The sequence below is a fragment of the Sus scrofa genome, chromosome 8 (genome assembly GCF_000003025.6).
Source record: "Sus scrofa isolate TJ Tabasco breed Duroc chromosome 8, Sscrofa11.1, whole genome shotgun sequence".
NCBI lineage: Eukaryota > Metazoa > Chordata > Mammalia > Artiodactyla > Suidae > Sus > Sus scrofa.
Genome location: NC_010450.4, coordinates 130,745,242 through 130,772,947, shown reverse-complemented (window position 1 = coordinate 130,772,947; position 27,706 = coordinate 130,745,242). Strand labels below are relative to the sequence as shown.

The 27,706-nt window shown below is 42.0% G+C and overlaps 1 protein-coding gene and 1 long non-coding RNA gene across 8 annotated transcripts in view; one reads left to right on the top strand and one right to left on the bottom strand.

The window, feature by feature from the left end:
- PPM1K (protein phosphatase, Mg2+/Mn2+ dependent 1K) lies at positions 12 to 24,741 on the bottom strand. 7 transcript variants are annotated; one of them, XR_002346874.1, is made up of 7 exons: positions 23,824 to 24,509; positions 17,211 to 17,725; positions 16,450 to 16,550; positions 8,476 to 8,898; positions 8,175 to 8,319; positions 6,720 to 6,854; positions 12 to 4,127 (listed from the first exon to the last, which is right to left on the bottom strand). XR_002346874.1 is itself a non-coding variant. In XM_021101768.1 (7 exons), the coding sequence occupies exons 2-7, from the start codon at positions 17,651 to 17,653 to the stop codon at positions 3,996 to 3,998; spliced, it is 1,122 nt and encodes a 373-aa protein (XP_020957427.1). In that variant the 5' UTR covers positions 17,654 to 17,725; positions 24,523 to 24,741; the 3' UTR covers positions 12 to 3,995. The 7 variants fall into 7 exon arrangements, 4 of the variants coding, with proteins under 4 accessions (XP_020957427.1, XP_020957424.1, XP_020957425.1 ...); XM_021101768.1 differs by lacking the exon at positions 23,824 to 24,509 and adding an exon at positions 24,523 to 24,741 and having other exon boundaries at positions 8,476 to 8,641; XM_021101765.1 differs by having other exon boundaries at positions 8,476 to 8,641; positions 23,824 to 24,279.
- Positions 24,871 to 27,706, top strand: part of LOC110262191 — a 72,124-nt gene continuing 69,288 nt past the window's right edge. The window contains exon 1 of the long non-coding RNA XR_002346875.1: positions 24,871 to 25,332. This is a non-coding gene — a long non-coding RNA (uncharacterized LOC110262191). The remainder of the gene's footprint in view (positions 25,333 to 27,706) is intronic.

Below are 27,706 nucleotides of genomic sequence, written 5' to 3'. Positions count from 1 at the left end.
AATAAACACAGTTTTAAAGTGTTTAATGCATTTCCTTTATTCGAATGTTGTTTTGAACACCGAGATATGTGATTTCAGTATGCGTGCAACTCTAATACATACATTTAAAACAATGGTCCAAGCAGTGACGACATCAACCCGCTGCAGAAGTGCTCTACCCCCAATTAGTACTTTGGCAAATTACAAAACCAGTGTACACAAGAGCACTTCGGCAGAAATGAAGCTAATTTAGGACACAGCAAGCTGCTAAATCCTATACAGAAATCTAGCAGAAGGTGAGTCATTCTTGAAGATGGGACAATGCCATGATTCCACAGCCCGAAACACTCAGCTGTGAGCATCAACGAACCGTTTCAACCATCTACCAACCAAGGGGAGCTGCCAAAAAGTCAAGCAGTCTCATTCCAACAAAAGCAGGTCATCACAGTTTGGCTTCTAAAGACGTGAATTTTTATTTCTGTTGCAGTCATCCAGATAAGTGAATCTAATAAATACAATAAAATGTAACTCGACCAAAAACTTAGGTCACTTTCCACAGACATGGGTATGTGAGCAACTGAAAAGCTAGAGAAAAATACAGATACGTATTTGTGCTCAAGGGTTCAATGGTGGAGTTCCCATCATGGCTCAGAGGTTAAAGAACCTGACTAGTATCCATGACGACACGGGTTCGATCCCTGGCCTTGTTCAGTGGGTTAAGGATCCAGCATTGCCATGAGCTGTGGTGTGGATCACAGACTCGGCTCAGAGCCCGAGTTGCTGTGGCTGGGGTATAGACCAGTGGCTGTAGGTCTAATTCAACCCCTAGCCCAGGAACTTCCATATGCCACGGGTGCGGCCCTGAAAAGGCAAAAAGGGCTCAATGGTAAACTTTAACCATTCCTTCCCCCATCTGCTTTGATGCGTTTTCTTATTATCATATTACCGTGAAATTAAACCCCTGTCCAGCCTTAGAAAGGAAAGTAAATGTCCTCTGATATTGAAGAGTTAGCCTAGGCCTACTCATTCTCCACCAAGATTCATTTCAAAAAAATTAAATTCCACTTTGAAAAAATAACTTGTTTAAATTACATGCTAACAGTTCTCCGAAGTCATTTTTAAAATGGAACTTGAGACACGTTCCCAGCACAGAGCATAGGAATTCAAAACTGATCCCTCCAAAAAAAAAATTTTCCCCCACAGAAAAAATGGATAAAACTTTGAAGCATTTAACACAAGGGTCTGGAACAAATGAACGGTTGATGGAAAGTGGGATTACATTTACACTTGAATATATAAGGTACTTAAGAATTTATACGTGTGAAAAATGACAATGATTTTAAAGAATATTTTGCCAAATCAATGTTGGCAAATAAACTTTGGCAACACATTTTAGAAAGGTGATTTATATGCTACATGTAAATGAAAGGCAAACAAATACAATTGATTTAAGTTTAATTACATTAATATAATTTACGCCACACCCACATGGTCATAGCCACATGGCAATTTCACAGTTATAACTGAAAAAACTATTCAGAACAGTCCTTTTCCCCCCACTATTTGCATAATTTCCACTAACAGACCTAGAAGCCTAATACAAGTATGGGTATCTTTTCTGGATTATAACAATCTATACATTGTACTTCAACATTGTAACTTGAAAAACAAACCCTGCTGTGTTTTTAGGCTTTAGTCAACACTAACGAGTTCAGGTTTTGAAGACTTTCTGGGGGGGGGGGCAAAGCAAAGTCCAGCCCAGACCAAGACCTACAGGCCCTACACATTCCTCTTTGTCGCAGCTGGCAATCCGCCCAATGCATCCGTGCTTTTAGACCTTAAAAATCCACACCGTCCCTACCCTCCCTAGCTGTTAAAGAGCAGAACAGCGATGTGAAGAATTCGAAACAAAAACAAAAGCTGCATTTTCAGAAGGTCATTTTGCGCTCTAGAGTTTCCACTTGCTTGTGAGTTTGGAAACGCCATACTCCTAAATGTAGCTTCCATACTTATGTCCCGAGACCCTACTCACAAAGACGGCGAACGTTCTCCAGCTTTCTTAGCCTACCTTTGGTTCCTCGTTTCCCAGGCCATGAAAAGGAGACTGCGTTCTTTCCTATAATGTTTTTCTTTCTGTTACCAAACTTCCTTGAAAACAAAACAAAACAACCTTGAAATGTGTCTTTACCACTATTTTCCAAAGGACATTTCCTGATGAATACCGGCAGGAAAACTCAAGATTTATTTTCTTCCCAAAAAAGGTGAGGAGAAAATGTGAATATTGCTATTTTGCCCTCTTTCTTCTACTAAGCCTCTAAATAAAACTTAAGCTAAGAGTTGAAGGTACATCACCTTTACTGTTTTGGTTTTTCTTTTGTTTCCATAACAAACTTCCATGTCATTCTTAACACTCCCTATTTTTCTCACATCCTGTTATTTTACATGCAAATTACCATGCAGCAATGTAGCGTCAACACGCTGGTTCTGTTCCTAGGCCTTCCACATAAGTTACCCACCACAAAATATCTCCTATAGCCATTTTTAATAGTCCTTTATCTGACAGTAGCCACAGGTTCTCCACTATAAAACTTTCTTCAGTTTGTCAAGAGTGCTTAGAGATAAACATATCAATAATTTAAAGCTAACTGGTGAAGGAGCTATGCAGAATTGTTCCCTTTCATTTTCCATTAATCCAAAATATACATATGTACATACACATAAAAATTCACATTGCCTGCAGAAATAAGCTGCAGATACAATCTCATACGCACATTTAGAAATTCACATTTTAACAGCAAACTTACATACAGATATAAGGAAATATAGTTTTACACTCCTAAATTACATAGCAAGCTGAAATAGATAATGTTTTATTATTTTTCATAGATTTACTCTCTTAGGAGACAGGACCCTCAAGCTATGTTTGTAGCAATTATCAGTCAGTGTAGGATTATTTTTACTGACAAATTATTTGACTTGCTGACTCTATACAAAAAGCGATATAAACATACTATTTATGAAACACAAAATAATTAGAGATAACAAATGGAAACATGATACAAAATATTGGATATTATTTGTATCACTTTGACCAAAGAACTCTTAGCCTGGATATTCTTTTCTGATATGAAGGAAAAGTCACATCTATATAATAACATTCTTAGCTACAGAAAAATAGGAATGAATTGGGTGAGGGCAGAGGAGACCTGGTGACACGGTTGAAATATCTAAGTGCACTGTTGTACATTTGTATGCAGTTTAGTGGTGTCTTATCAGCTGAATTAATTTCTTCTGCATTGGTACATTTACCAATAAGTGATCTGGACTACAAAATACAAACAGAGAACTGTTTTCATATGTACTCCTTGGTACAGTTATTAAAAATAAACACTTGCAGATATCACATTGAGTAGCTGTCAAAATACTCAGTTTGTAAGAACTTGGCAAGAAACTGGTCAAATGAATAAAGATCAGAAATGATCATGAGAAACTCATAGCTGCCTAAGAGTTGTAAAGATTAGAAATTGAGGGGTTGCTAAATTCAACTGCAGCAGCTAGGGAGGCTGCAGAGGCACGGGTTCGATCCCTGGGCCCAGCACAGTGTGTTAAAGGATCTGGCGTGGGCCACAGCTGTGGCTCAGATTCAATCCTTGGGCTGGGAACCACACATGCCGCAGTGGTGGCCATTGAAAAAAAAAAAAAAAAAGAAAGAAATAGAAATTTAGCACTCAGTAAGTGTATCAAAAACATTTTTCATTTGCTCACTCAACTCAGAGACTCACTCACCATAGCTGAATTACACATCTATTCATACTAAGTATGTACAATTGGCTAAACATAAATATGACAAGTATTTATGAAAAACTACCACGTAAATGGTTACGACTTTGACACTGATCTGTGTGCTGGTCTACAGTCCTAGAGTTACCCCAGTACAGGTGACTTCTGTGATCTCATCAGTTTCTTGACACACTCAGTGAAAGCTGTCACACAGAAACTCTAAGTCCCAGCAAGTGTCAGGCCCATCGTCCGCTGGAGGCAAAGCTTCTGCTGAACGAGAAGGTGACTTCAGAGTTCTTGTATTTTCCCCAAGCGCCAAAGGGCACCACTACTGCGGTAGTGTTATCTTCAGTACCATACTGGATTGCCTGCAAGGTATGGCAGGAAGGAAGAGGAGATCAGTGGCAATCAAAGTCTGCACAAAAAGGAGTCAGTCTTCCTCAGGAAGGTCAAACCGGTTGAACACACAGTCACTTCTCAGTTATTTCTCAGGGGCTTGTGATTCTTTCACCACCTTATCAATGCCCAGTTTTTTAGACTGCGGATAGAATAACTGATGACCCCAAACAACTGCATTAACTATAGGCCTCTGTAGCAGTTTTGGCCAGAGATACACTAGTGGACTAAGGTACAAGATACGTAGCTCCTGAAGAAGAAAATACACGTAAAGCATTCAGCATAGCAATTCTGCAATTTAGCTTAAAGAAATAATAACCTAAGGAAATGGATGTATAGAAAGATACAGAACAATAAGGAAGTTGGCTATGGTCCATACGAAATGGAAAGTTGGCATAAACTAAACTTCCTCCAGTAGAATTGTAAATCAACTTTAGGAACCAATGCAAAGAGTAAATGATATGTCAGTGTTACCAAGTGCTGAATAGTCAAAGTATTTCAAAAGACTTCATGGCCTGAGGTCAAAACTCTGAAGGAAAGGATTAAAAAAAAAAAAAAAAAAAAAAAAGGCCCTAAAAGGACAAATAAATAGTTTAAAAATATGTGATGGAGTTCCTGTCATGGCTCAATGCTTAACGGATCTGACTAGGAACCATGAGGTTGCGGGTTCGATCCCTGGCCTCGCTCAGTGGGTTAAGGATGCGGCGTTGCTGTGAGCTGTGGTGTAGGTTGCAGATGCGGCTTGGATCCTGAGTTGCTGTGGCAGTGGTGTAGGCCAGCAGCTACAGCTCCGATGAGATCCCTAGCCTGGGAACCTCCATATGCCACGGGAGCGGCCCTAGAAAAGGCAAAAAGACCAATAAATAAATAAATAAAAATAAAAAATATGTGATATAAAAAGCCTCAAAGAATAAAAAAGTTTTACCACACATTGAAAGAACAAACACATATATATATTTGCATTATTAGACAATATACTTAATATACAGAAAGTTCTTACAGTAACTTATAGACAAACATGTCTCTAAGATAACAGAAAAAAGAGCTATGCATAGACAAGAAGTATACATGGCTAATAAATCTGTGTGAACGGTTAGGTCCACCAACAAAGAAAAAGATGCAAATATAAAACACTAATGTGGCTCAGCAATGAACCTAAGGAAGCGGGTTTGATCTCTGGTTTCACTCAGTTGCTGCTCCGATTCAACCCCTCGCCGGGGAAGCTCCATATGCTGTGGCTGGTGTGGCCCTAAAAAGACCGAAAAAAAAAAAGAAGAAAGAAAAAAAGAAATTAGGAAAGAAGTAGTCACACATGGAACTGGGCTGTTTCCTTAATCCTGTGAGCACGCACTGTAACCAAGTGAATAATTCATGCTTAGCCATTTGTTTTCAAGCAAATAATGCTTTTTAAATAAGGTCTTATATGGTAATTCCAAGTATTAGCCCTTAAAAAAGTTTGGACCAAATTTGGTTCCCCATTTGCAAATGTAAAAATTGGGCGATGCAAAAAGAGCTGTATGAATTAACGGGTGCCTCTAACCATCAGTGATGTTATAACTTAAGAGAACTCCCTATCCCACAGAGTATTAACACATGGAAATTTTACCTTTTTTTTTTTTTTTTTTTTTTTTTTTTTACTGGATATTATCCAGCTTCCAAATTTTAGCTCTGGCTGGCTGACACACCACTCATCCATGTATCTTTTTATATTTGTTTGTCTTCACACGCCCATTTTTATAAACTAGAAGTTGACTATGCTATAGTGTTTCTATATTGGGTACTTCCGTGGAGCAGTCTAGTTTAAAACGGTCCAGTGGCTAAACCATTGGACCATCTGTCTGGGTTTGAAGCCCAGTTGGGCAACAGGACAGTTTTGTGATCGTAAATAAGTTATTTAATGTCTCAGCCTCTGTGCTTCTGCTCTTCTCCCCTCTGAAGGAGGAATAATTCTAGCTCCAGCCTTGGCGAGTTATGGTGATGCTTACATGAGTTAAACAGATATGAGTAGAAGAGTGCCTGACACATAGTCAGTGACGTTAGACTTTACTGTGGTCATAATTTACCAGCACAGTTACTGTCATCTCAAGAAGATGTGTACAAAGGCCAAAAAATAAACATAGCTCATTTCCTTGACATGCTAATTTTATTTAATGACTTGGGAGAATTGTAAAAAAAATTTTAATTGGAACTAATATGGAGTCAAGTGTAAAAAAGGCATTCATTGTAATACTGCAGCTAAAACCCAAGATTTCCCTTTTTTTGCCTACACCAAGGCCACAGCAGTGTGGGATCTGAGCCACGTCTGCAACCTACACCACAGCTCGTGGCAACACCAGACCCTTAACCCACTGAGTGAGGCCAGGGATCAAATCCACATTCTCATGAATACTGGTTGGGTTTGTTAACTGCTGAGCCACAGTGGGAACTCCTAAAACCCAAGATTTCAAAGAAACCTCCGGCCAGTGGTAGCCCATCTAAGCTGCACCGAGACTTGCAGCCGACTCTGGCCTTCTCTCCTCCCCCACTTCGGACGGACTTTTCTAGCAGAAGCTCTGCTGTGTCACCTGTTCAGTCACTGCATGGGCTGCTTCACTGGGGTCGTGGCACTGGTTGACAAAGTCACAAATCTCTTGACTGTTCACCATGAAGTTAATTCCATCTGTGGTGAGGACCAGGAAGCTGTCATCAGCGTGATGTAGCTGCAATCAGAGCCAAATACATAGCATTATAAGCTAGATTCAGCTTGGAGTTCCCGTTGTGGTGCAGAGGAAACAAGTACGACTAGGAACCATGAGGTTGCAGGTTCGATCCCTGGCCTCATTCAGTGGGTTAACGATCCAGTGTTGCCCTGAGCTGTGGTGTAGCTCGAGGACGTGGCTGGGATCTGGTGTTGCTGTGGCTGTGGTGTAGGCCGGCAGCTGTAGCTCCGATTCGACCCCTAGCCTGGGAACCTCCATGTGCCGCGGATGCAGTCCTAAAAAGACAGAAGACAAAAAATAGAATAAAATAAACTAGACTCAGCTTTAGAATAATCTTTATAATTCAAAGATTTTATCTGCTTGCTTAGTGGTCATCTGTGTTTCAGAGATTGTAGGCGAACACAGTGAAAATGGAAGGCCTGTATTTAGGGCCAAAATAGCAATAAACCATGGAGGACAAAGCTACCATTTATTACTAACAACAGAGAGGAAGAAGCCAGATAGCCAAATGCTGATGGGATAGCTGAGAGCGCTATCTCTGGAGCCAGGCTTTCAGGATGTGAAACCTGCCTCTGTTTTTCAGCTGGGCAAACAGAGCTGAGTTCTACACGCTCTAGATTTGCTTTCTCTGTAAAATGGAGTAGGAGTAGCTATTTTGAACAGAGCCTGGCACATAGCAGACCCTATAGAAGTATCTGATAGACAAAATGAATATAAATGGGATAGCTACAAAATTATTCAATTAATTAACCATCTTTGCTGCCATTATTGGGAGGCTACACTATAAAATGCCAGGCGCTAGAGCAGGCCGGGGGGCGCACAGGTGAAGTGTCAGGGTACCATAATGGTTAGGAGCAAGCGGAAGATGTCACAGAGGGAGAAGTAGGTAGAAAAGGGAAGTCAGGATCCGCTTCCCCGTAACGGTGGCGCTGGATGACCAGGGGCAGGTGAGGAAGGGCAGTAGAGCCACGTTTCCAGACAAATTCCACAGCTCAGTGGAACAAAACCAACACTTACGCCAGGAAAGTAGTTTCTTACTTTATCTGAAGAGTTTATCTTTCCATTTTGGGGGTGGGGGCCACACCCACGGCATGCAGAAGTTCCCAGGCCAGGGATCAAAGTCACGTCACAGCAGTGTCCCGAGCCGCTGCAGTGACAGTAACAGATCCTTAACCCACTAAGCCACATGGGAACTCCTAATTACTTATTTAAAAAAAAATCATGTTGGCTTCAGTTGAGGCTTCTGGGAAAGCCTGCAGCTGGAGACAACCGTGCATTCATTCCTCGCCTGTGCACAAGTGTTTGCAAGCCCTTCCTTACCTTAATCCTTCTTGTTTCGGGTTCTGCTATCACACCACTGGTTTTAAGATCCAAATCTCCAAGACTCCTGGTCATCGCAAGCCTGCCATTCACGTGAGGCTGCCCCAAACTATTCCAAGCTACAAAACCTCCGCATTTCTTGATCCTGCTCAAGAAAAAGTTTCAAAACTATCATGTGATACTTAGAAAACCAACGTGGTTAAACTTAAGCATGAAATCAGTTTAAAGTGCAAGATTTCATTTCTATCTCGAACTACATAAATACCACCCTCTTAGAAAGACTGTTGAGTTGAAGTGGTACCTTTCTTTTTCATCTTTTCTTTCCGGAGTATGGTCAATGGTCAGCTTCATGGGTTTTCCTTTTCTACACAAAATAGCTCGGCTGTCCCCAACACTGGCTACAACCAGTTCAATGCCATCTCTCAACAGGGCTACTGTTGCAGTAGTCCCAGAAGTCAGAAGGGTTGCTGCAAACATTATGATAAAGAGTACAGTCAGTGACAGTCAAATGATTGGCAATGGAATTATTATTACAAAATAAAACACAGGCATGTCAAACTAATGCTGAAATGCATCATTCTAATTTAACTAGAGCTATGCAAATAAAATGCAAATGAACTATGTAAGTAAGAGCATGCAGAGAAAGAAGTACTTAACTCAGTAACAAGGCTCCATGCAAACAGAAAAAGTTGATAACTAATCCCTGGCTGGGAACTCTATATGCCTCGGGAAAGCAAAAAAGGAAAAAAAAAAAGAAAAAATTGCTAACTTAATTTGGTAAAAAAAAAATGCACCACTGTCTTCAAATGGCTTCCACTTATATAGTCAAGTTCAGTTTATTATTATGACACTTTTGTGTGCATACCACGTGTCACAAATAAGAGTATTACAGTTAATTAGACTGACTAACATGGCACCATGCTCTAGCTCTGCGGAGCCCATTCAGGAAAGCCCACTTTTCTGTAATCTATGCGCTTCGGTTTTCTCTTACATTTCTCATCCCCATCCTATGACAGTATCCTTCGTTAATGGGATAAGCAGGCTATGCCGAGTGCACACCACTGGCTCTTCGAGTGCTATATTTTATCTTCTTTCCTTCTACAACTGTTTTAATTTTACGAACGTTCAACAATGGAATTCCCGTTGTTGCTCAGGGGTTAATGAACCCAACTAGTATATATGAGAACACAGGTTCGATCCCTGGCCTCACTCAGTGGGTCAAGGATCTGGCATTGCTGTGAGCTGTGGTGTAGGTCGCAGATGTGGCTGGGATCTGGTGTGGCTGTGGCTGTGGCTGTGGTATAGGCCCAGGGCTACAGCTCCGATTAGACCCCTAGCCTGGGAACCTCCATATGCCGTGGGTATGGCCTTTAAAAAAATTTTAAAAGTTCAACAAAAAATCCTAAAATGATTAAAGGTTCACATTCTTTTCTTATTTATCTTTGTCCTCCCCAAAATTGAAACAAAGTTACAGCCATCATTACATTAGGAGAACATGTGCAAGGCAGAGGAGGAAATTCATTCCAGTTTCCCATAAGCCAGGTTACAGGTCACACTTCTGGTCCAGGCAGGATCTAACACCATCAGTCTGTACCCAAAGGCAGGACAGCACTGCCTGCTTCTGTGGTCACGCCCTGGGCCCACAGCATTCCAAGAATAATTTCCTCCGACCAATAACAAAATTATATGTTGGTTGGCTTGAAGGCGCCACTACTTCCTCCATCCAAAGTGCATTCTTCCTGGAGTTCCCTTCATGGCTCAGTGGTTAACAAATCTGACTAGGAACCATGAGGTTTCGGATTCAATCCCTGGCCTTGCTCAGTGGGTTAAGGCTCTGGCGTTGCCGTGAGCTGTGGGGTAAGTCGCAGGCGCGGATTGGATCCCACATTGCTGTGGCTGTGGTACAACAACAGCTTCGATTAGACCCCTAGCCTGGGAACCTCCATATGCCGCGGGTGTGGCCCTAGAAAAGACAAAAAAAACCAAAACAAAGTACATTCTTCCTCTTTTGTAGGTTTATTCTAACAGTGTCTGCCCTAAGTTCTTTACTACTTCTTAAAATTTTTAAGGGTGCATTGAGCCTTGTCCAAGTGAGAATACTGGAAATTATGGGCTAAAAAGTAAAGGAAATTCAAGAAATTGAAAAAGATAACATTTAAAGCAGGTATTGTCTTTAGTAACATGGTTAACGCTTTCCAGCATCTAAGTAAAATACTCAGGTGATCATCTAAAGATGATTTTGATTACAAAAGCAGATTTACGAAAAACGAAGTATGCTATTAATTTGACTGATTGAGGCTGTCTTTCTGAATTTTTTTAATACTTTTAAAATATATTTTTATTTTTAAAATGTTTTACAAATTTTATTATTTTGGCCTCGCTCACAGCATGAGAAGTTCCCAGGCTAGGGATCAAACCCGAGCCACAGCAGTGACGATGCTGGATCTTTAACCACTAGGCCACAAGGGAACGCCCCAATTTTTTTTTTTTTTTAAGAGAATTTTAAAAACAGCAGTAATGCATTTTGGCAAGATATACATGCATACATTTTCCAATCAGTATATTGAAATGCCTGCTTTAATCAGATAAGTAAAATGGAAAGGAAAAAAGGAATAAACCTCGCTTAATCTTTTATATCCATGCTGAATTTACTTTATTGAGAAAGAGCGTTTGTAGTTGCACTAGCTTCCCACTCATCTCTTGATTTTGGAACTGTTGTGTCAAAGGAACGTTATCTTGGCAATGCTAAATTTTTTCATTGTACAACACAGATGTTTTAGTACATCAGTTAAGTTTATATTACAAATGTCGGCCTGAGCTCCCGAAAACCCTATGCAAAGCAATCTTTGCAGTTTAACCACTGTAATCCTTTCAAATGATTAGAAGAGGCAGGCAAGCAAACACGGGCTTTTGCCCAGATGCTGCCTGTCCAGGGAGTTTCGTATCCCCCTTCCTTGTTTAAACTGTCAGGGGCAGCTTTTTACCAAGTGGGTTTTAATTGGCGACATCAGAAGAGTTAACATTTCATAAGAGAAAACTTCAAGTTTAGCTCCTCAGGATTGTAATTCACAGCTCTGCCACGTAAGAATTTAAAAGAGCTTGAGTTTTTAATCAACCCAACCTCACAGTTCCAAAATCCCAGGATTTATGGGAAAGTTTTTAAAACCGTTGGCTCTGGTTTGCTAAGCATCTAACAATATAAGTATTAAATCAGCATTTATTTGCATTTAACATGGAAGTAAAAATTCTCACTTTTTTCCCTAACAACAAAACTATAAAACTAAGACATCTTTCAATAAGTTCTGAACACTCACTGGACATTTTCTACTGCAAGTCATCTCAACTAATGGGACAAAGAGGATGTGGGAACCTTCCAGTAGTCCAGGCTAGGAACCGCTGGACTGCATCACCTGGGACAAAATTAAGCAGGTCTCTCTTGCCACTGAAGCCCAGCATATAGTGTCCACGGGCTCCAGGTCTAGAGCTGCTGACCCGGCACTGTTCTCTGCCACAAATAACACGCACAGAGGCAAATAGGAAATTCACCCAGGAATTGTGCTCAAACGTTACAGACCTGCAACACAAGGGAAGGTAGAGAAAGAGCTGCAAAATAAGGCCAAGGGTTTTTATTCTGGTGAGAATTTCACTAGCAATTGTACCATATTCCAGGAGATGCCAAATCAATGATTCTAAAGCTCAGTTTGTCCAGGTTGATGGTATTTTGTAGCTGAGTCTACGTTTTCATCATGGAGTAACACTTAGTTGTGTGGCTTCCGAAGGCAGGAAAACTGATGTACAAGTGCATGTGCACTAAGACCCATGTGTGGTGACATAGGCACACATCTACATACTCACACTCACTTAAATAGTTAGTCTTGAAGAGTAAATTAGTACCTTTACTGAGTTGGAAAAAAATGCACTGTCAATTCGTTTGGCATCCATATCACAATTGTCCCACTAACCAAAGGGAAAATTCGTGGGTAGAACACTAAATAATTTGTATCTGACAAAGTATATTAAAAAGAATGCAAACTACAATATACCATCAAATTACTGGGACTTACATATAAATCAAGAAGGAATTAAAGCACCTCCTTTACCAGATAACAAGGAATGTCTTATTTGTTAATGGTGCTTAATGCAGGATTGCAGTATCTAGAAGGCTTTTTTTCTTTTTTTGAGTAGAATGACTAAATCAATTGCCTGAATAAAGGCTAGTAAGACTTGAGGTCTAACCAATATTTACAATTTCATGTAATTCATCAAATGGGAATTTCTGCAGCTCTCTCTTTCCCCCAGTGTTGCAGGTTGACATATCAAAAGAAAAACCATCAAGATTTTGAATGGCAACATAAAGAGTAAAAGCTGTACTTTTCAAAGTTAAAACACCCCCCCATAATTATTCAACTGTGTAAACAATAATATGTATAAACCCATACAGTTTCAGTATTTATTAAAACGGTTGCTCTAGACAGGAATGAAAGAGAAACACTAAATCAAATTCATGAGTTGAAGCAGTGACAGCCCAATAAGAACATCTCTTCAGTACTGTTTCTATTGTTTTGTTTTTTGGCTGCCTCCAGCCTGAGAAGGGAAATCAAAAACACTGCATTTCTCACACTGGTTATCTTGTACTTTAATTCTTCCATAAAGAGATCAAGTCATATGAAGAGCATGGAAGTTTCCAATGAGACTCACAAGGCTGCCACCAACGTCTCCCACTCTGAACGTCAGAGTAAGTCTTCTCTTTTTGATCCATTTGTCTCTTGGGGAGCTTTGTTGCTTTCAAATCTTAAGCAATCTAGAAACACTTTGAAGAGTTTATAGGATATATGGGATATCATCTAAGTTTTCTACCACCTGGTTTAAGTGACCATTTGTTCGTCAACCATAGACTCAAGGGATATCATTTGACCTTACTGTCTGGTTTCATTAACTGTAAAAACACACATGACTGGTCTGTAATGAATATGAAATATTTAAAGATGATGAAATTAGCTACTCGTAAATTATGGTCAGTTCAAAAATGCGTCTACAACAAATCAATAAAAATAGCCAGCCATTTCTTATGGCCATTTCTTGTTAAGTGGCATTCTCGTTTTATCATCCTCAAACTACCCCCCATTTTCAACTGAAGCAATAAATACTTTAAATGCTTATGAAATAATTTGAAGTATTTTATACAGATATGACAGCTTTGACCAAAGTCTTAAAAAGATGAGAGTTTTATTTTCCCCTTATTATTTCCACTTTCTCTTAAGAAAGCTGATATACGTGGGGCACTTCTCCCTACCTGAAATTCCACCATTAGTGATTCATTCCTATGGCTTCACCAATCTCTGTTCAGGTTTCCTTACTCAAAACTCAAAACCCCAGAAGTGATAACTCATACATTATATGAATAATTTGGTTACATCAGCTACTGGATAATCAAGGAATAAGTAATAACTTTGGTAAGAAAGAATAGCCAATGGAGATCAGTTTAATCCAAATAATGATGATGGAGTACCTTCCAGATTCTCTGCAGGATGCTGAACACTAGAGATTTGAAAATGAATAAGCCATGGTCCCTACCCTCAAACTTCTCACAGGAAGGGTTCGAGGAGGGCAAATGGAGCTGAAGCTAAAAGAAAGGGGGAAAGAAATTGGAGAGGGCCAACTACACTTACGTCACAATCATGCTTAACTGGCACTGATCCTACTCATAGCTATGCCAAAAAGAATATTATCTACCCTTATGATACTGACACTGCTTCAGTTCTTACTAAAAACTGAAAGAAAAAAATTGCTTAATTTAAATAGTGACTTTGAAACCTGCAGTGCTATTTTTTTTTTAATCCACAAATTGAGAAGTTAAACATAGACAGCATTCTATTTTTAGTGGCTTTAATAGATTTGATAAAATAGGCCCCAAATATCAATCTTCGCCATCTTTGAAAGCCTTGGCAACTTATTAAAAAAGTTTATAGTTGTTCTCAGATGGAGTTCCTGTTGTGGCTCGGCTGTTAGAGAACCCAACTAGCATCCATGAGGACGAGGGTTCGATCCCTGGCCTCGCTCAGTGGGTTAAAGATCCCGAGTTGCCGTGAGCTGTGGTGTAGGTCGCAGACGTGGCTTGGATCTGGGGCGGCTGTGGCTGTGGCACAGGCCTGTGGCTACAGCTCCGATTCAACCCCTAGCCTGGGAGCTTCCACATGCCGCAAGTGCGGCCCTAAAAAGACAAAAAAAAAGTTGTTCTCAGAATACTTACTTTTAAAAAACCACACAGACTAATTGATCTATAAGAATACATGCAAAATAAGCTTTAAGAACATCATAAAAGACCCTCTCTCTTTTAGTTGCCCACTAAGCGTCATTCTGTCATGCCCTGTTATAGCTGCAAGCAAACAGCCATTGAATGAAAAATAAATTCTAGCGTATCCTACGAAAGTTCTGAGATCACTGACTCTTTGAAGTATATGACAGAGGAGCTAAGTTGAATAAACACATTTTCATGTCATTTTTAGAAATGAAGCACGTGACTTCTTTGCACAACTGACTGGTATCTTTACAAAGTTTCTTTTAAGGTAGACAAGTAAATTCTCTCCCTGTAATTTATTATTTAATAAATGAAAGGCGTCCTCGCACATCTTTAGACCAAATTTATCACTGCCTTAAGCATCTTCGCCAATTAGATCCTTTTCAAAAAGGCTGACTCCGCTTATAACGGGGTAGTGTTTTTTTGACGGTTGGCCACATTCCCATGATAAGCTTGAATCTGAAAACCTTGCCCAGTAAGCTCTACCTGTTTACAGAACAGCTGGGGCACACCACCTGCGCTACAGCCGATCAACTGCATGGCGTGAGATACGGCCAACCTGGCTATGGATGAAATAAGAGCACACCAATATTCAGCTATAAAACACTAAGAAAATGTTTTAATGTATTCTTCGCCTTCGTATGTTTTACTCATTAAGAACAGAATCTTCTGTTAACAATTACCTTCTCTCAACCCTTATTTTCCTAAGGTAAGAGGCCAGATGGAAGGGGAAAAGTCCAAAGGAATGAGGAAGAGAAAATGAGCCTGAAAAACGTACAATGAAAAAATAAATCCCTGAACAAAGAGAGTGGACTCCAACGCTTTTCAGAGAAGTATGGTGATGAAAAGGTTCTTGAAAAAGAGGAGAAAAAATCCCTGATGCTGGCAAATAGGCCATCCTACAGTCATCTTCTCTTATACTTAATCATTAAATATGCCCATGAGAGAGGCCTCAGTGGGTGCCAGGAAAATCCCAGGCCTGTTTCTGAAGCTAACCTTTTACTTCTCTGAGTTTCAGTTCCTTATCTGTAAAGAGGAGAATTTCGCTCCCTAGCACTGAAATACGCACTGAAAATTATAAAAATAACACTGCTGTGGTCCACTTTGATCTCCTTTAAACAAAAGGATGAAGCAGACACAGATTTATGTTACTGCACAATTCATTTTCAAATCCTTAATGTTAAGAGGCCTACAGGCATATATTTAAATGGTTGCTACAGAAGTTTCCCATCTTAACATTAATGAGCAATAAATTGGGAGGCCAGCTAGCTAGAAACCATGAGCTACATTTTCCTGAAACGGTTTGGATACATTTATTCAAAATCCAAAACATTTTATTTTCAAAATTTAAGGATGTAGAGTAAACAAATTCTGAAACTCAGCTGACATGTCCTTGTGGTTAAAAAAAAGCTGCAAGATCAAGCTTTTTTAAGAAGTGGAAGAAAAAATATCTTCCTTCTAATTTTACGCAGTAGTGCATATTACCCACTGTCCTTTCCTACCAAGGACCAATTAGCAATTTTCTTCTTGTCTCTCTGGCAATCACTCCCTGGCTAACCGAGATTACCCTGTAGTGTATTTCAGTACTTGCTCATGGGATTCCACTAAAAAAAAAAAAAAAAGAAAAAAACCCAAAACAATAAACCCTCTCATAGTATGGACCTCTTGTCCATAAAATGAGTGATCAAACAGATCAAAAATTTTTAAATCTTTTTAAAATTGAAATGCAATTATCAGAACCATTTTGGAGCTTCAATTTCTAAAACAATCTCCAAGATACTTTATTTAAAAGTGAGGTACGACCATTCGTTTGGATTCTAAACGGCATTTAAAGTGACTATTTTTTAAAAATCATTTTCAACATAAGCATCCTTACAAATACATGGACATTGAAATCCCCACCCCTAAAAGGCTTAAACTGTTTCCTTTGCACCCCAAATTCCCCAGGACCCTAAGGAATGACACTGTTTTACTTACCATCAGCAGAGAGGTGGGCGTGCCTTGCAAAGGCTTTATCTATTTCTAGAAAAGCCAAGGTCAACACAGTCTCCAAGTCCTGCTCCTTAGGAAGCAAATCCCTTTGTGGAGAGGAAAGGAGAATCATAAAAAACCATTTTACAATCTATTTCTTGCCTTCCTCTTGGTCCCTCCAGTTAGCAGAGTCAGTCCACACAAAGGACCTCCTCTGAGACTTGCCCCTCTGATGTTTAAAACCCACATATTACCCAATCAGATTGAGAAATAAGGCACAGAGACAAGCCTTTAAAAAACAATAAAAGCTCAAGACTCCATTCTTTAAAAAAATGAATCCTGGAGTTCCCATCGTGGAGCAGAGGAAACAATCCAACTAGGAACCAAGAGGTTGTGGGTTCGCTCCCCGGCCTTGCTCAGTGGGTTAAGGATCTGGCGTTGCCCTGAGCTGTGAGTCGCACACACGGCTCGGATCTGGCGTGGCTGTGGCTGTGGTGTCGGTCAGCAGCTACAGCTCTGATTAGACCCCTAGCGTGGGAACCTCCATATGCCATGGGAGGGGCCCTAGAAAAGACAAAAAAAAAAAAAAAAAAAAAAAAAAAAACTTTCTGAAATGGTAATAATCAGTAATAAATGGCATGCTTGAGCTTCTGCAAACTACTAAGATAATTATGGTAACTGCGAACATCCTGGCCAAAAGACGAAAATTTCAGCAGGAAGCCTAAGTCCAACTGCAAAGAGGGCAGGTCAGTGTTCATGGTACCTACAGGATGCACTGCTCCATGTGGGTGTGGCAGAAATCGGCAGCGGCGGGCCCGCCGTGGCCGTCATACACCGCAAAGTACAGGATCTGGTCCGTGAGCTGAGCGAAGTCAAAGCGGTCTTCGTTCTCTTTGCGTTTGCCGATCTGCGAGGCGCCGCCCACGTTCGCCAAGCTGACTTTGGGAATCGGCTTGCCGTACTTGATGCTGGGCGGCAGCAAAATTGGCTCGTCTATGCGGTTATCCCAGAAGCCGAAATTATCCCAGGTGGCCGGCCGGCCGCTACCATCGGGATCAAACCGTGAACACCTGGGCTCCGACGTGGAGCCGGGGCACGTGGGCGTCACCCCCCACCTGCCGTCCTGCAGCAGGCGGCCGCTGAGCAGCGCTCTGCTTCTCACTTGGGTCCCGCCGCGTCTAACCAAAGTAATTAAGGCGGCTGTGGACATAACTCCAGCGGGCTCAGGAATGAAGAAAAAGGTCAGTGGAACAACGGGCTGTCTTCCAGAAAACTGATGCAACTGAGTGGAAAGAGACGGAGAGAGAAACTCCCATCAGTAATTTCAAATCTAAATTCGAAATTACATCATCAAATATCAACAAGAATGAAGTCTGGTAAAGGTGGCACCTAACAGCCTACTTCTAAAAAGAGTGGATCAAAAATGGATGGATTCAGTGCTTATATTCTATCCAAAAATCGCCCAGGTGCCCGTATGTAGAACAAGGGCTTCTGCAACTTTGACCTGCAATCACCTGGGGAGCTTGTTCACCTGTAGATTCAGATGCAAACCAGCTCCCTGGTGATGGCAGGCCCAGACTTTTGAGTAGTGAGACTATAGAAAACAGATAGATAAAGTCTTCCCTTCATCGACTCCATTGCTCTAAAGAAAGGGTGGGCAGATATTAGCAAGAACAAAGTCTCTTAGGAGAGTTAAAAAGAAAAAAAAAAAAAACTAGTTAATGGAATATTTCTGATAATTTTGTACTCAAAGAGGGCCCATGTCCTGGCAAAGATACAACCTAAGATCTAAGCTGTTTGCTTTAAGATATGTCAGCTTACTAAACTTGACATATTCTGAAACTCTGGTTTATGTAAACCGGCTCAGGCGAACACTCCCAGATATGCAAGGATAAACCACTTGTGACAGGTGGGACCTCAGGGACTGGGTGGAAGGACATTTATGACAAGCAGCCCTTATGAATGAGCTGCTGATCTATGCATTTACATTAACAGTTGCAGTTCGTCTGAAAGCCTCCCCAGGGTGTTGGCAGGGGAACTCCTGCAACCGTGCAGGAAGGGCTGTATTTCTGGCAGTTTGCTATACAGATAAGGTCAGAAGTTCATCTCCACAGGACTTTGTTCTATCACTTTAGGAATTAAAAACCATCCTGGGAGTTCCTATCACAGCTCAGAGGTAACAAATCTGACTAGTATCCATGAGGACACGGGTTGATCCCTGGTCTTGCTCAATGGGTTAAGGATCTGGCATTGCCATGAGCTATGGTGTAAGTCACAGACATGCTCGGATCCTGCGTTACTGTGGCTGTGGAGTGGGCAGGCAACTGCAGCTCCAAATGGACCCCTAGACTAGAAACCCTTCCATGTGCCAAGGCTACAGCCCTAAAATGCAAAAAAAAAAAAAAAAAGGAAAAAAACCATCTCGAAGATGGTAAATCTGACAATGCTGGTGGAGGGTGTGCAGGTGTTATGCTAAATTCAACACTTGAATTACGTATGAATTATTTCACAATAAAAAATGAACTTAAAAAAATGTGCCTCTGAGAGCTTTCTTGTGGCTCAGCAGGTTAAGGAGCTGGCATTGTAACTGTAGCAGCTTGGGTCACTGCTGTGGCTCAGTTTCCATCCCTGCCTTGGGAACTTTCACATGCAGCGGGTGCAGCCGGGGGAAAAAAAAAAAAAAAGAATCTCCCCAAAAGGCACAAACGTACACACATAAAGAGCCCAGCTTGAGTGCATCTGTAAGAAAATGCATTACAGACATCAATCACTTTCAAGTAAGTTTTTGGACATCAGACGAGCGATGGTGTAGGAAAAGCCATCACTCCTTTCAGTAAATAAAGCAGTATTAAAATTTGAGAACACCCTTAGACACCTAAGCAATGGAAGACGTCTGAGGCCTGTCTTCTCAAAATTTAGAATGAAGATGGCCTCCCAAACAATTAATGGATCACAAAAGACTTAGGAGGTCACTCCTTCTTGGATACATATCTTTTAGATAACATGTACTAAAGACTGAAACTTGGGAGTTTCCAGCGTGGCTCAGCCCTTAACGAACCCCGCTAGGATCCCTGAGGACAAGGGTTTGATCCCTGGCCTCTCTCAGTGGGTTAAGGATCTGGGGTTGCCGTGAGCTGTGGTGTAGGTCACAGACTTGGCTCAGGTCTGGTGTTGCTGTGGCTGTGGCATAGACTGGCAGTTACAGCTTTGATTGGAGCCTACCCTGGGAACTTCCACGTGCTGTATGTAGGTGCAGCCCTAAAAGACCAAAAAGACTGAAATTCTCTTCTATGACAATACTGGGGGCAGGGAAGACATAGCAGCTCTGGTTACCAAATATCAAAGGGAAGCAACATATTCCATTCAAAAAAAAAAAGGTGGTAACGACTTCAATTTGAAAGTCACATTTTATTCAAAAACAAAAACTGTCATAGAAGGGTGACCTTGTGGAGAACTTTGACAATATAATACAATCTAGCAAGTAAGAGAACACGTATTAATTACCGTTGGAGATAATTCGCAAAGCAGCTTTATACCACATAGAAAAAAATAAAACTTTAAATATGTTTATCAGACAACAGTCACATTTGAAGAGTGCACCAGAAATTAGGAAAGTAGTTGGCTTCTTTTGGCTTCAATCTGAAAGCATGTATACCATATTCAGCCTTGGGCCATTTTGTTATCAGGCTAAGCAAGAGTTGTAGAATTACAAACAAATAAATATTGAGTAAAGTTTTTCTGCAGCTCTTCTTTTTTCCCTATCTTCCAAAAGTAAAATAAATAAAAGAAACAGCTGCATTTCTGTCATGGAACATATATCCACTGGAGACATTATTTAAGAATGTTTAAGAGGAGTTGGAGTTCCTGTCATAGCGCAGTGGTTAACAAATCCGACTAGGAACCATGAGGTGGCAGGTTAGGTCCCTGGCCTTGCTCAGTGGGTTAAGGATCCGGCGTTGCCCTGAGCTGTGGCATAGGTTTCAGACACAACTTGGATTTCATGTTGCTGTGGCTGTGGTGTAGGCTGGTGGCTACAGCTCCGATTAAACCCCTAGCCTGGGAACCTCCATATGCCGCGAGAGGCAGCCCTAGAAGAGGCAAAAAGACAAAAAAAAAGAATGTTTAAGAGGAGTTTAAGTTTGCAAAAACTGAAATCAGTACCCAGCTGGGCCTCTTTCCTCATTCATTATCTGCATAATCATCTCAGAAAGTAAGCAGAATGGTCACAGGGAAACATTTACTTTAAGGCATACTTTAAGGCTATTGGCATAGGTAGGTAACCCAGTTAGACAGATAGCTTAGGTCAGCATCATTTATGCAAGCAGGGGAGTGTCTAAAAATGTGGTTCCATCTCCTCTGTCAAATGCAATGTCACTAAATCATACTAATTTCCATATTCCCCAGGAAAACAATTCGAAGACGACCTGTGTTCCCAAGCTAAATAACAACTTTGAATTAAAACCTGCGCATCAAGAAAAGTTTCCTTCAGAGCTTCAAACTATGAATCAGCCACCATAGGCCCCCAGCTTTCCAGATGCCCATGGAAATAACTAGGCACTGACTAGCAGGTCAAAATTATACTGCGGGAGAAAAAACAAAAGCCTTCAAAGAAAAATGAAAGAAAGGAAGAAAGAAAGAAGAGTGTTCTTTGTAACAAATAGAGAACAAACTAAAAAACACTTAAGAAATATTACATGTCAGTTCAGCAATTAAAAATTGGCACCCATTTTTGCCATCCTGCAAATCAAAAAAAACCAAGAAAAAAAAACGTTATTCAGGAACCCTGTGTATCAATCTCTCAATCAGATACCGAGACTGGTTTATTTTCATTTTTCACATATTTATCCAATTTTTCAAAGTAATCCCAAAGGGTCAAAGGTGGAAGTAATTCTGCTTGAAAACCATTTGGAGACACACAAATGTCAGAGCAAAAGTTAAATAAACAAAGAGCCCAAGAACACATTATGCTTCACAACACATTCTACTAGGAAAAATAAAATTTTAAAACTAAACTAAGCAAGAAAATAAATAACTTTATTGGAATCCTAGCTACCTAGCAGATTATTTACATAAGCAACCTAGGAGTTCCCGCTGTGGAGAAATGGGATGGTGGCGACTTGGAAGAGCTGGGTTGCAGGTTTGATTGGCGATCCCTCGTTGCCACAGCTGTGGCTTAGGTTGTGACTGTGGCTCAGAACTGATCCCTGGCCCCAGGACTCCATATGCCTTGGGACAGCCAAAAAAAAAAAGGAAAAAAAAAAAAAAATGGTAGTACACTGGCGGTCATATTCCATAGGGAAAAAAATTGACAATCTGTCACCTTGCCCAAACCGTTTTCCAAAATGTGTGGCTCAGAATTGACTTTACTCACATGATTTTTTTTTTTTAATTTTTTTGGCTTTTTGCCTTTTCTTGAGCCACTCCTGTGGCATATGGAGGTTCCCAGGCTAGGGGTCCAATCAGAGCTATAGCCACCAGCCCACGCCACAGTGACAGCAACGCAGGATCGGAGCCGAGTCTTCGACCTACACCACAGCTCATGGCAACACCGGATCCTTAACCCACTGAGCAAGGCCAGGGATCGAACCCGCAACCTCATGGTTCCCAGTCGGATTCATTAATCACTGCACCACGATGGGAAATCCACATGATTTTTTTTTTAAATGTGTGAGTGCCTATATGCTACATACTCTCAATATATACATGCCGAAAATACTTTCCTTTGTCATCATTTTAACATCCATCTGTCTGACCAGGCCTGCATCTTCCTCTTCCTCAGTGCTTTGGTTAATGATACGCTAAAGTTCTGACACAGAATGAGGACTACTGAACAAAGCTGACCCCTGATTGGCTGACCCCTGATTGAAATAATGACCAACATGGGATTCTCAGCAAAGAGGGTTAAATGCAATACGTTGTGAGTCTACGTAAGCGCACTGGTGAAAAGCCACATTCTGAGAGTAGGAACTCTCAGGTGAAGAGCATTGGGAAGGGAAAAAAATACGTTTGGTTTGTAGCAAACTTTGAGGTATACCCTTGATGTAAAAATAAAATTGGGGGAGGGAGTCGTGCAGAAAAGCCATTTATGTATCTACAAGATATCTATGCCAACTTTATAATCCCACAATGCTTTCAACAACACAGAGCTATCCAAATGTATTTTTGGACAAGGGAGGCACTCATGGTTTCTGGCAGGAGGCACTTGGGATCTGAGTTAAACTGCCCTTGACTGTTGAAATCAGGTCAAAAGGACAGCTTACTGCCATCATGTTAAGCACATGCCAAAATTATCCAAGAGTTATGAAGACCAGTACTACTGAAAACTGCTTACATCTATCCCTTGAGCAAAGACATTTTAGGAAGTGTTCATATCTGTCCATTATAAAGTGCCACTCGGGTATCTTTACATCAGTAACTTCCACAATGAAAACACAGGCAGTTTTAATATTCTGAAAATATTTCCTAACGACACTATAAAAAAATAACAAATCCACCCCGATAAATTCAAATGCTCTGGAAATCTCCCAAATGCACTTCAGGAAACGTGGACTCCACTATCCTCTTTATTAGCAAGAGGAAGAGATATATTAGTCTACAGGAGGTGAAAAAAAAAAAAAGGATCCCAAATGAATCCCCTTAGGTTTGTTGTGGATATATATTTAGATGTGGGAATAGAGAAACGAACAGGGGAGCAGTGAAAAATATTCATTAATTCTAATTCCACAAATATCTTTTAAAACATTTCAGTAAAGGTGGATCCAACTCACAGATCACACTCCAAACCATCATTTAAGAAGAATTTTCCTGTACATTCTACACTACATCACCAGCACCTCCCTCCTCTTCTCTAAGAGTCCAGTCAAGGGAGGTGCCTACCTCGGTGGTCTGTAGAAAATGACTAAGGTGGGGAAAAAAAAAAAAAAAATCAGCGAGAACGCACTACCGAACAATTATAACCGAGATCTTTTATACGCAATGGTACATTTATTTTTCTCCTAGTCTACGACACCATAGCTGTTTTTCAAAACCATCATCATCTGTCACCTTAGTTGCTCAGTCCGAAACCACCGACAGCCTCCTTCCTCCCCCGCCCCGGAGGATGGTGCCGAGGACTGAAGGGGCCTTGCTGCACATTCCCAGTCTGAAGCCCAGAAAAGCCAGTGGAGCTTCAGAGACTCCAAATTCCTTGGCTGCTGCAACCCGGAGTCTCGTCTTTGTCACGCCCTGTGAAATCCCTACCGAAAACGGCTGCTAAAAGAGACAACAGCCACGAGGCCTTGAGATTACAGTGCTCTTCTGGCAAAGCAAACCCCACGTCCTCAGATCGACACCACCCAGGGCTCTGCATCCTTCTCTATTCTGATCCCCTGAAAAGCTCACCTTTGGACAGTTGGCGATCCTGGGCGCGGCTCCCGGGCTCAGACAGATGAGTGGCCAGGGCAACACGCGCAGGAAGCACCGCGTCCGGACCGCGCGGCACTGCAGGCGGCTGGGGTACCGCACTTTCCGCCGCGCGGTCTCGCCTGCCAACCACCCGCTCCGCGTACAGATTCCGGCTGTCGCCCCGTCGCCCTCAGCCCTGCCGCGGCAGCAGCGACGGCGCGGAGCTCGAGCCCCGCGGCATCCTCGCGTCCGGGGTTTGCTGCTGGGCGACTCTGGGCCGCGCGAAAGGGAAACACGAGCAGGCAGGTGCTGTCTTCTCGCGTCCGTCGTCCCTTCCGAGGTCTCTTCCTCCTTCCGACCCAGCCCACCACATTCGCTCCGCAGGCGCCTCCAGCCTGCGGTCAAGTTCAGGCCGAGCGCAGAGTCTGTGCAGGAAAGGCCTGCAGCCCGAGGCTCAGCCAGGGTGAGGCTGAGCCCCGCCCCGACACGCTGCTCCAGACCTCGAAAGGGAAAAAAGCGGCGCACAGAGCACCCAGACTGACAGCCGGGCTCGGACGCGTTCCTCTCCCCTCCCCGGGGAACCCTCCTCCGTTTACTCTCCATTCCGCGGATCCAGAGCGGTGGGATGCGACCCCGCCTGTAAATAATACCATAAACGGTTAACAAATAAATGAAGGACACGCTCCAGGCTCTTACCTCGTGATGGTAATGTCCCTGGGAAATTTTTAATGAGCCAGCGGACGGCTGGAGATGGGCTTTCCGTCAATACGACTGCCTTCTCCGTTGTTTCCAATCTCTGGAGCAAGCAGTTAGAACAGCCACCGACTGGCTCCTCAGCTGGAAAACCTCGAGAATTTGTCCCCGGTTTTGGGCTAGTGGGAGGGGGGGAAAGGCTGTTCCTGCTTTCTGACCGCCGCTCTGGCCAATCCGCGTTTGGCAAGGCGGGGCGCCCGCCCTCAGTCTCAACCAATCACCGGTTCCGATGGGACCGAGCCTCCCCGCGAGTGCCGTTTGACTTGGCTGCCTTTCAGCCCCTCACGGTAGAGCGACGCAGACTTGGACCAGTAGCTGCCGAGGGAAGATATCCGCCCTCCCGAAGGCGTTGGTGAGCTGGCCAATGAGAAAGCGCCCCCGCGATGGGTGGGGTCGAGACATGTGGTACCAAACCGGCGGCTCGCGGAGAGGGGGTGTGCCGCCTGAGGCAATAAGGCCCTAGTGTGACGACCAGGAAAGCAAGAACGGAATGCCAACACTATGCCAGGCAAAAAGGTTGAAAGGCCTCTGGTGCCATTGCTGTTCTTTGAAAAACTCACCGTGCGACGTTCTTCGTGACTGAACAGACATCTCGGGATCCCTCGAGAGAGTCGATTCATCATTCGACAGGTGTTTCCACGTGTGTGGAGGACCTTTTGCATACCAGGCATGCGATTTTGACCCAAGCAGACTTGATAGCTACCTTCATAAAGCTCCCAGTCTAATGAGGCGGAAGAGGGAGAAAACAAAGAGGTAAATAAGCAAATAACATAATAAATCAAAGAAGGAAGTAGACAAGGTGTAAATATAGAAAATAATAGGAGGTTGAGGTTCAATATGGAGGGTCGTTATATAAGAACGTTATAACATTTAAACAAAGAGTGGGGAGATCAGAAGCCTTGGAACCTGGAAGGTAATGATTGTCCTGGGCAGAGGAGACGGCAGAGCAAAGGTGTTTAAGTGGGACAGCTTGACATTTTGGAAAAACAGAAGGCCAGTGTGGTTGTAGTTTAAGAGGGAAGGAGAGCGCTGAGCCCAAGGACTAGAGGCTCTGTGGTCATCAGGCCTGACAGTGTAGCCAAGATTTGGAATTTGCATTACATTTTAAATTTAATGAGACTCTCAAGGCATTTTAAGAAAAGGAGTAAAAGGATGGGGTTCAGACTTTAAATCACTTTGGTTGGTAGAAGAGGTTACTGGGAGACAGGTTAGGAGATAGGATCAGAGGGGATTCAAGGTGGAAGACGACCTGGTTTACACTGGCAATACCACTGGAGATAGAGAAAAGCAGAGAGACTGGAGACTTTAAAGATAAATCACTGGCTTGTTTTGACCCATTCGGTATCCTGGTCCTGGCACAACTGTTTGGAATCCTGTTCATTGAGTACTCTATTTACAGAGTGATTCTCACCTTGACGGCCCCCAAGTTCTAGTAATGAGATTGAAGATTGTGTTGGGTTGAAATTCAGTTTTCATGGGCTTCCTGGAATTTTCTGTCTTTGAGGGCCACACTCACGGCACATGGAAGTTCCCAGGCTAGGGGTCAAATCAGAGCCACAGCTGCCCGCCTACAACACAGCCATTGCAAAGTGGGAGCCAAGCCACGTCGGCAACCTGCACCACAGATCATGGCAACGCCAGATCCTTACCCACTGATCAAGGCCAGGGATAGAACCTGTGTCCTCATGGATACTAGTCAGGTTCATTACTGCTGAGTCACAGTGGGAACTCCTGGACTTTTTTTTAACTTTATTGAATTATACACACACACACACACACACACACACACAGAGAAAAGTGCACATATCCCAAGCTGTTTATAGCTCTATGAATTTTTACAATTTGAGCACATCTCTGTATCTGCCACCTAAATCAGGAAAAAAATCATTAACAACAAAGAACCTTATAATACTGCTTTCCGGTTGTTGCCTAACCTGACTTTCAACAACATAGCTTAGTTTTGCCAAATCTTTGACTTGGTTTTTATAGAATTGTTTCAGGAAGAGGGAGGCCTTCCAGAGCCCAAGAATGAGCTCTTGTCTAACACTTGGAAATGAATTGTTCGAGGAGACACATGAGCTGACAAGGAAAAAGACTTTATTGAGAAGGGAGAGCTGCAGGGTGAGGGAACCCAGGAGAAGCGCTCTGCCAAGTGGCTCACAGTCTCAGGTTTTATGGGAATGGGTTTAGTTTCCCAGCTGTCTCTGGCCAGTCGTCTTGCTCAGTCCATACTTGGTCTGGCGCAGGGACCTTCTTGGTGGTGGGCACCTACCTCCCTCAGCCGAGACTTGGTCCAGCACCAAGGATTCTGGGAGGTTGGTTGTCTCCTCCCTCCCACTGACCCCTCCCTAAGCCTCCCTTTGGTCTTCAGCGCAATGCCGCAATGCATTATAATATAATATATATTATAATATATTATAATATATATTATAATATAATTATAATATAATTATATATATATTATATATATTATATTATATAATATATATATAAAATATAATATATATAATATAATTATAATATAATATATATAATATATATAATATAATATAATATATAATATAATATATATATAATATATTATGATATATATTATAATATAATATAATATATATAATATAGGAGTTCCTTATCAGGGCCTCCTATAGTGAGACAACTCAAGGAAGTAGCTATTACTGTGGCCTGGGCAAGGTGGGCCCTTTCAGTCAATGGTCCCCTAACAATAGCATAAAGTAAGCATTCTTTTTTCTTTTTACAGCCGCACCTGTGGCACATGTAAGTTCCTGGGCTAGGGCTCGAATCTGAGCTGCAGCTGAGGCTTACACCGCAGCCTTGGCAACACCAAATGCAAGCCTCATCTTTGACCTATGCCTTGGATTAGAGCAACGTGGCATCCTTAACCCACCGAGCAAGGCCAAGGATGGAACCCGAATCCTCACAAAGGCAACGTGGGATCTTTAATCCGCTGAATGCATTCTTTTTTTTTTTTAATTATTACTCATATGAATTTATTACATCTGTAGTTGTATAATGATCATAACTGAATGCGTTCTTTTGTTTGGCTTCTTAATGCTTGTGAGATCCTTCCATATTGTTGCAGGTAGTTGTAGATTATTCATTTTACTTC

Coding starts and splice junctions, on each gene's coding strand:
- PPM1K (XM_021101766.1), bottom strand. CDS start 24,429: ATGGAGAGTAAACGGAGGAGGGTTCCCCGGGGAGGGGAGAGGAACGCG. Junction 17,726..23,823: donor GGATCGCCAACTGTCCAAAG/GTGAGCTTTTCA, acceptor CTTTCCACTCAG/TTGCATCAGTTTTCTGGAAG. Junction 16,551..17,210: donor CACATGGAGCAGTGCATCCT/GTAGGTACCATG, acceptor CTCTCCACAAAG/GGATTTGCTTCCTAAGGAGC.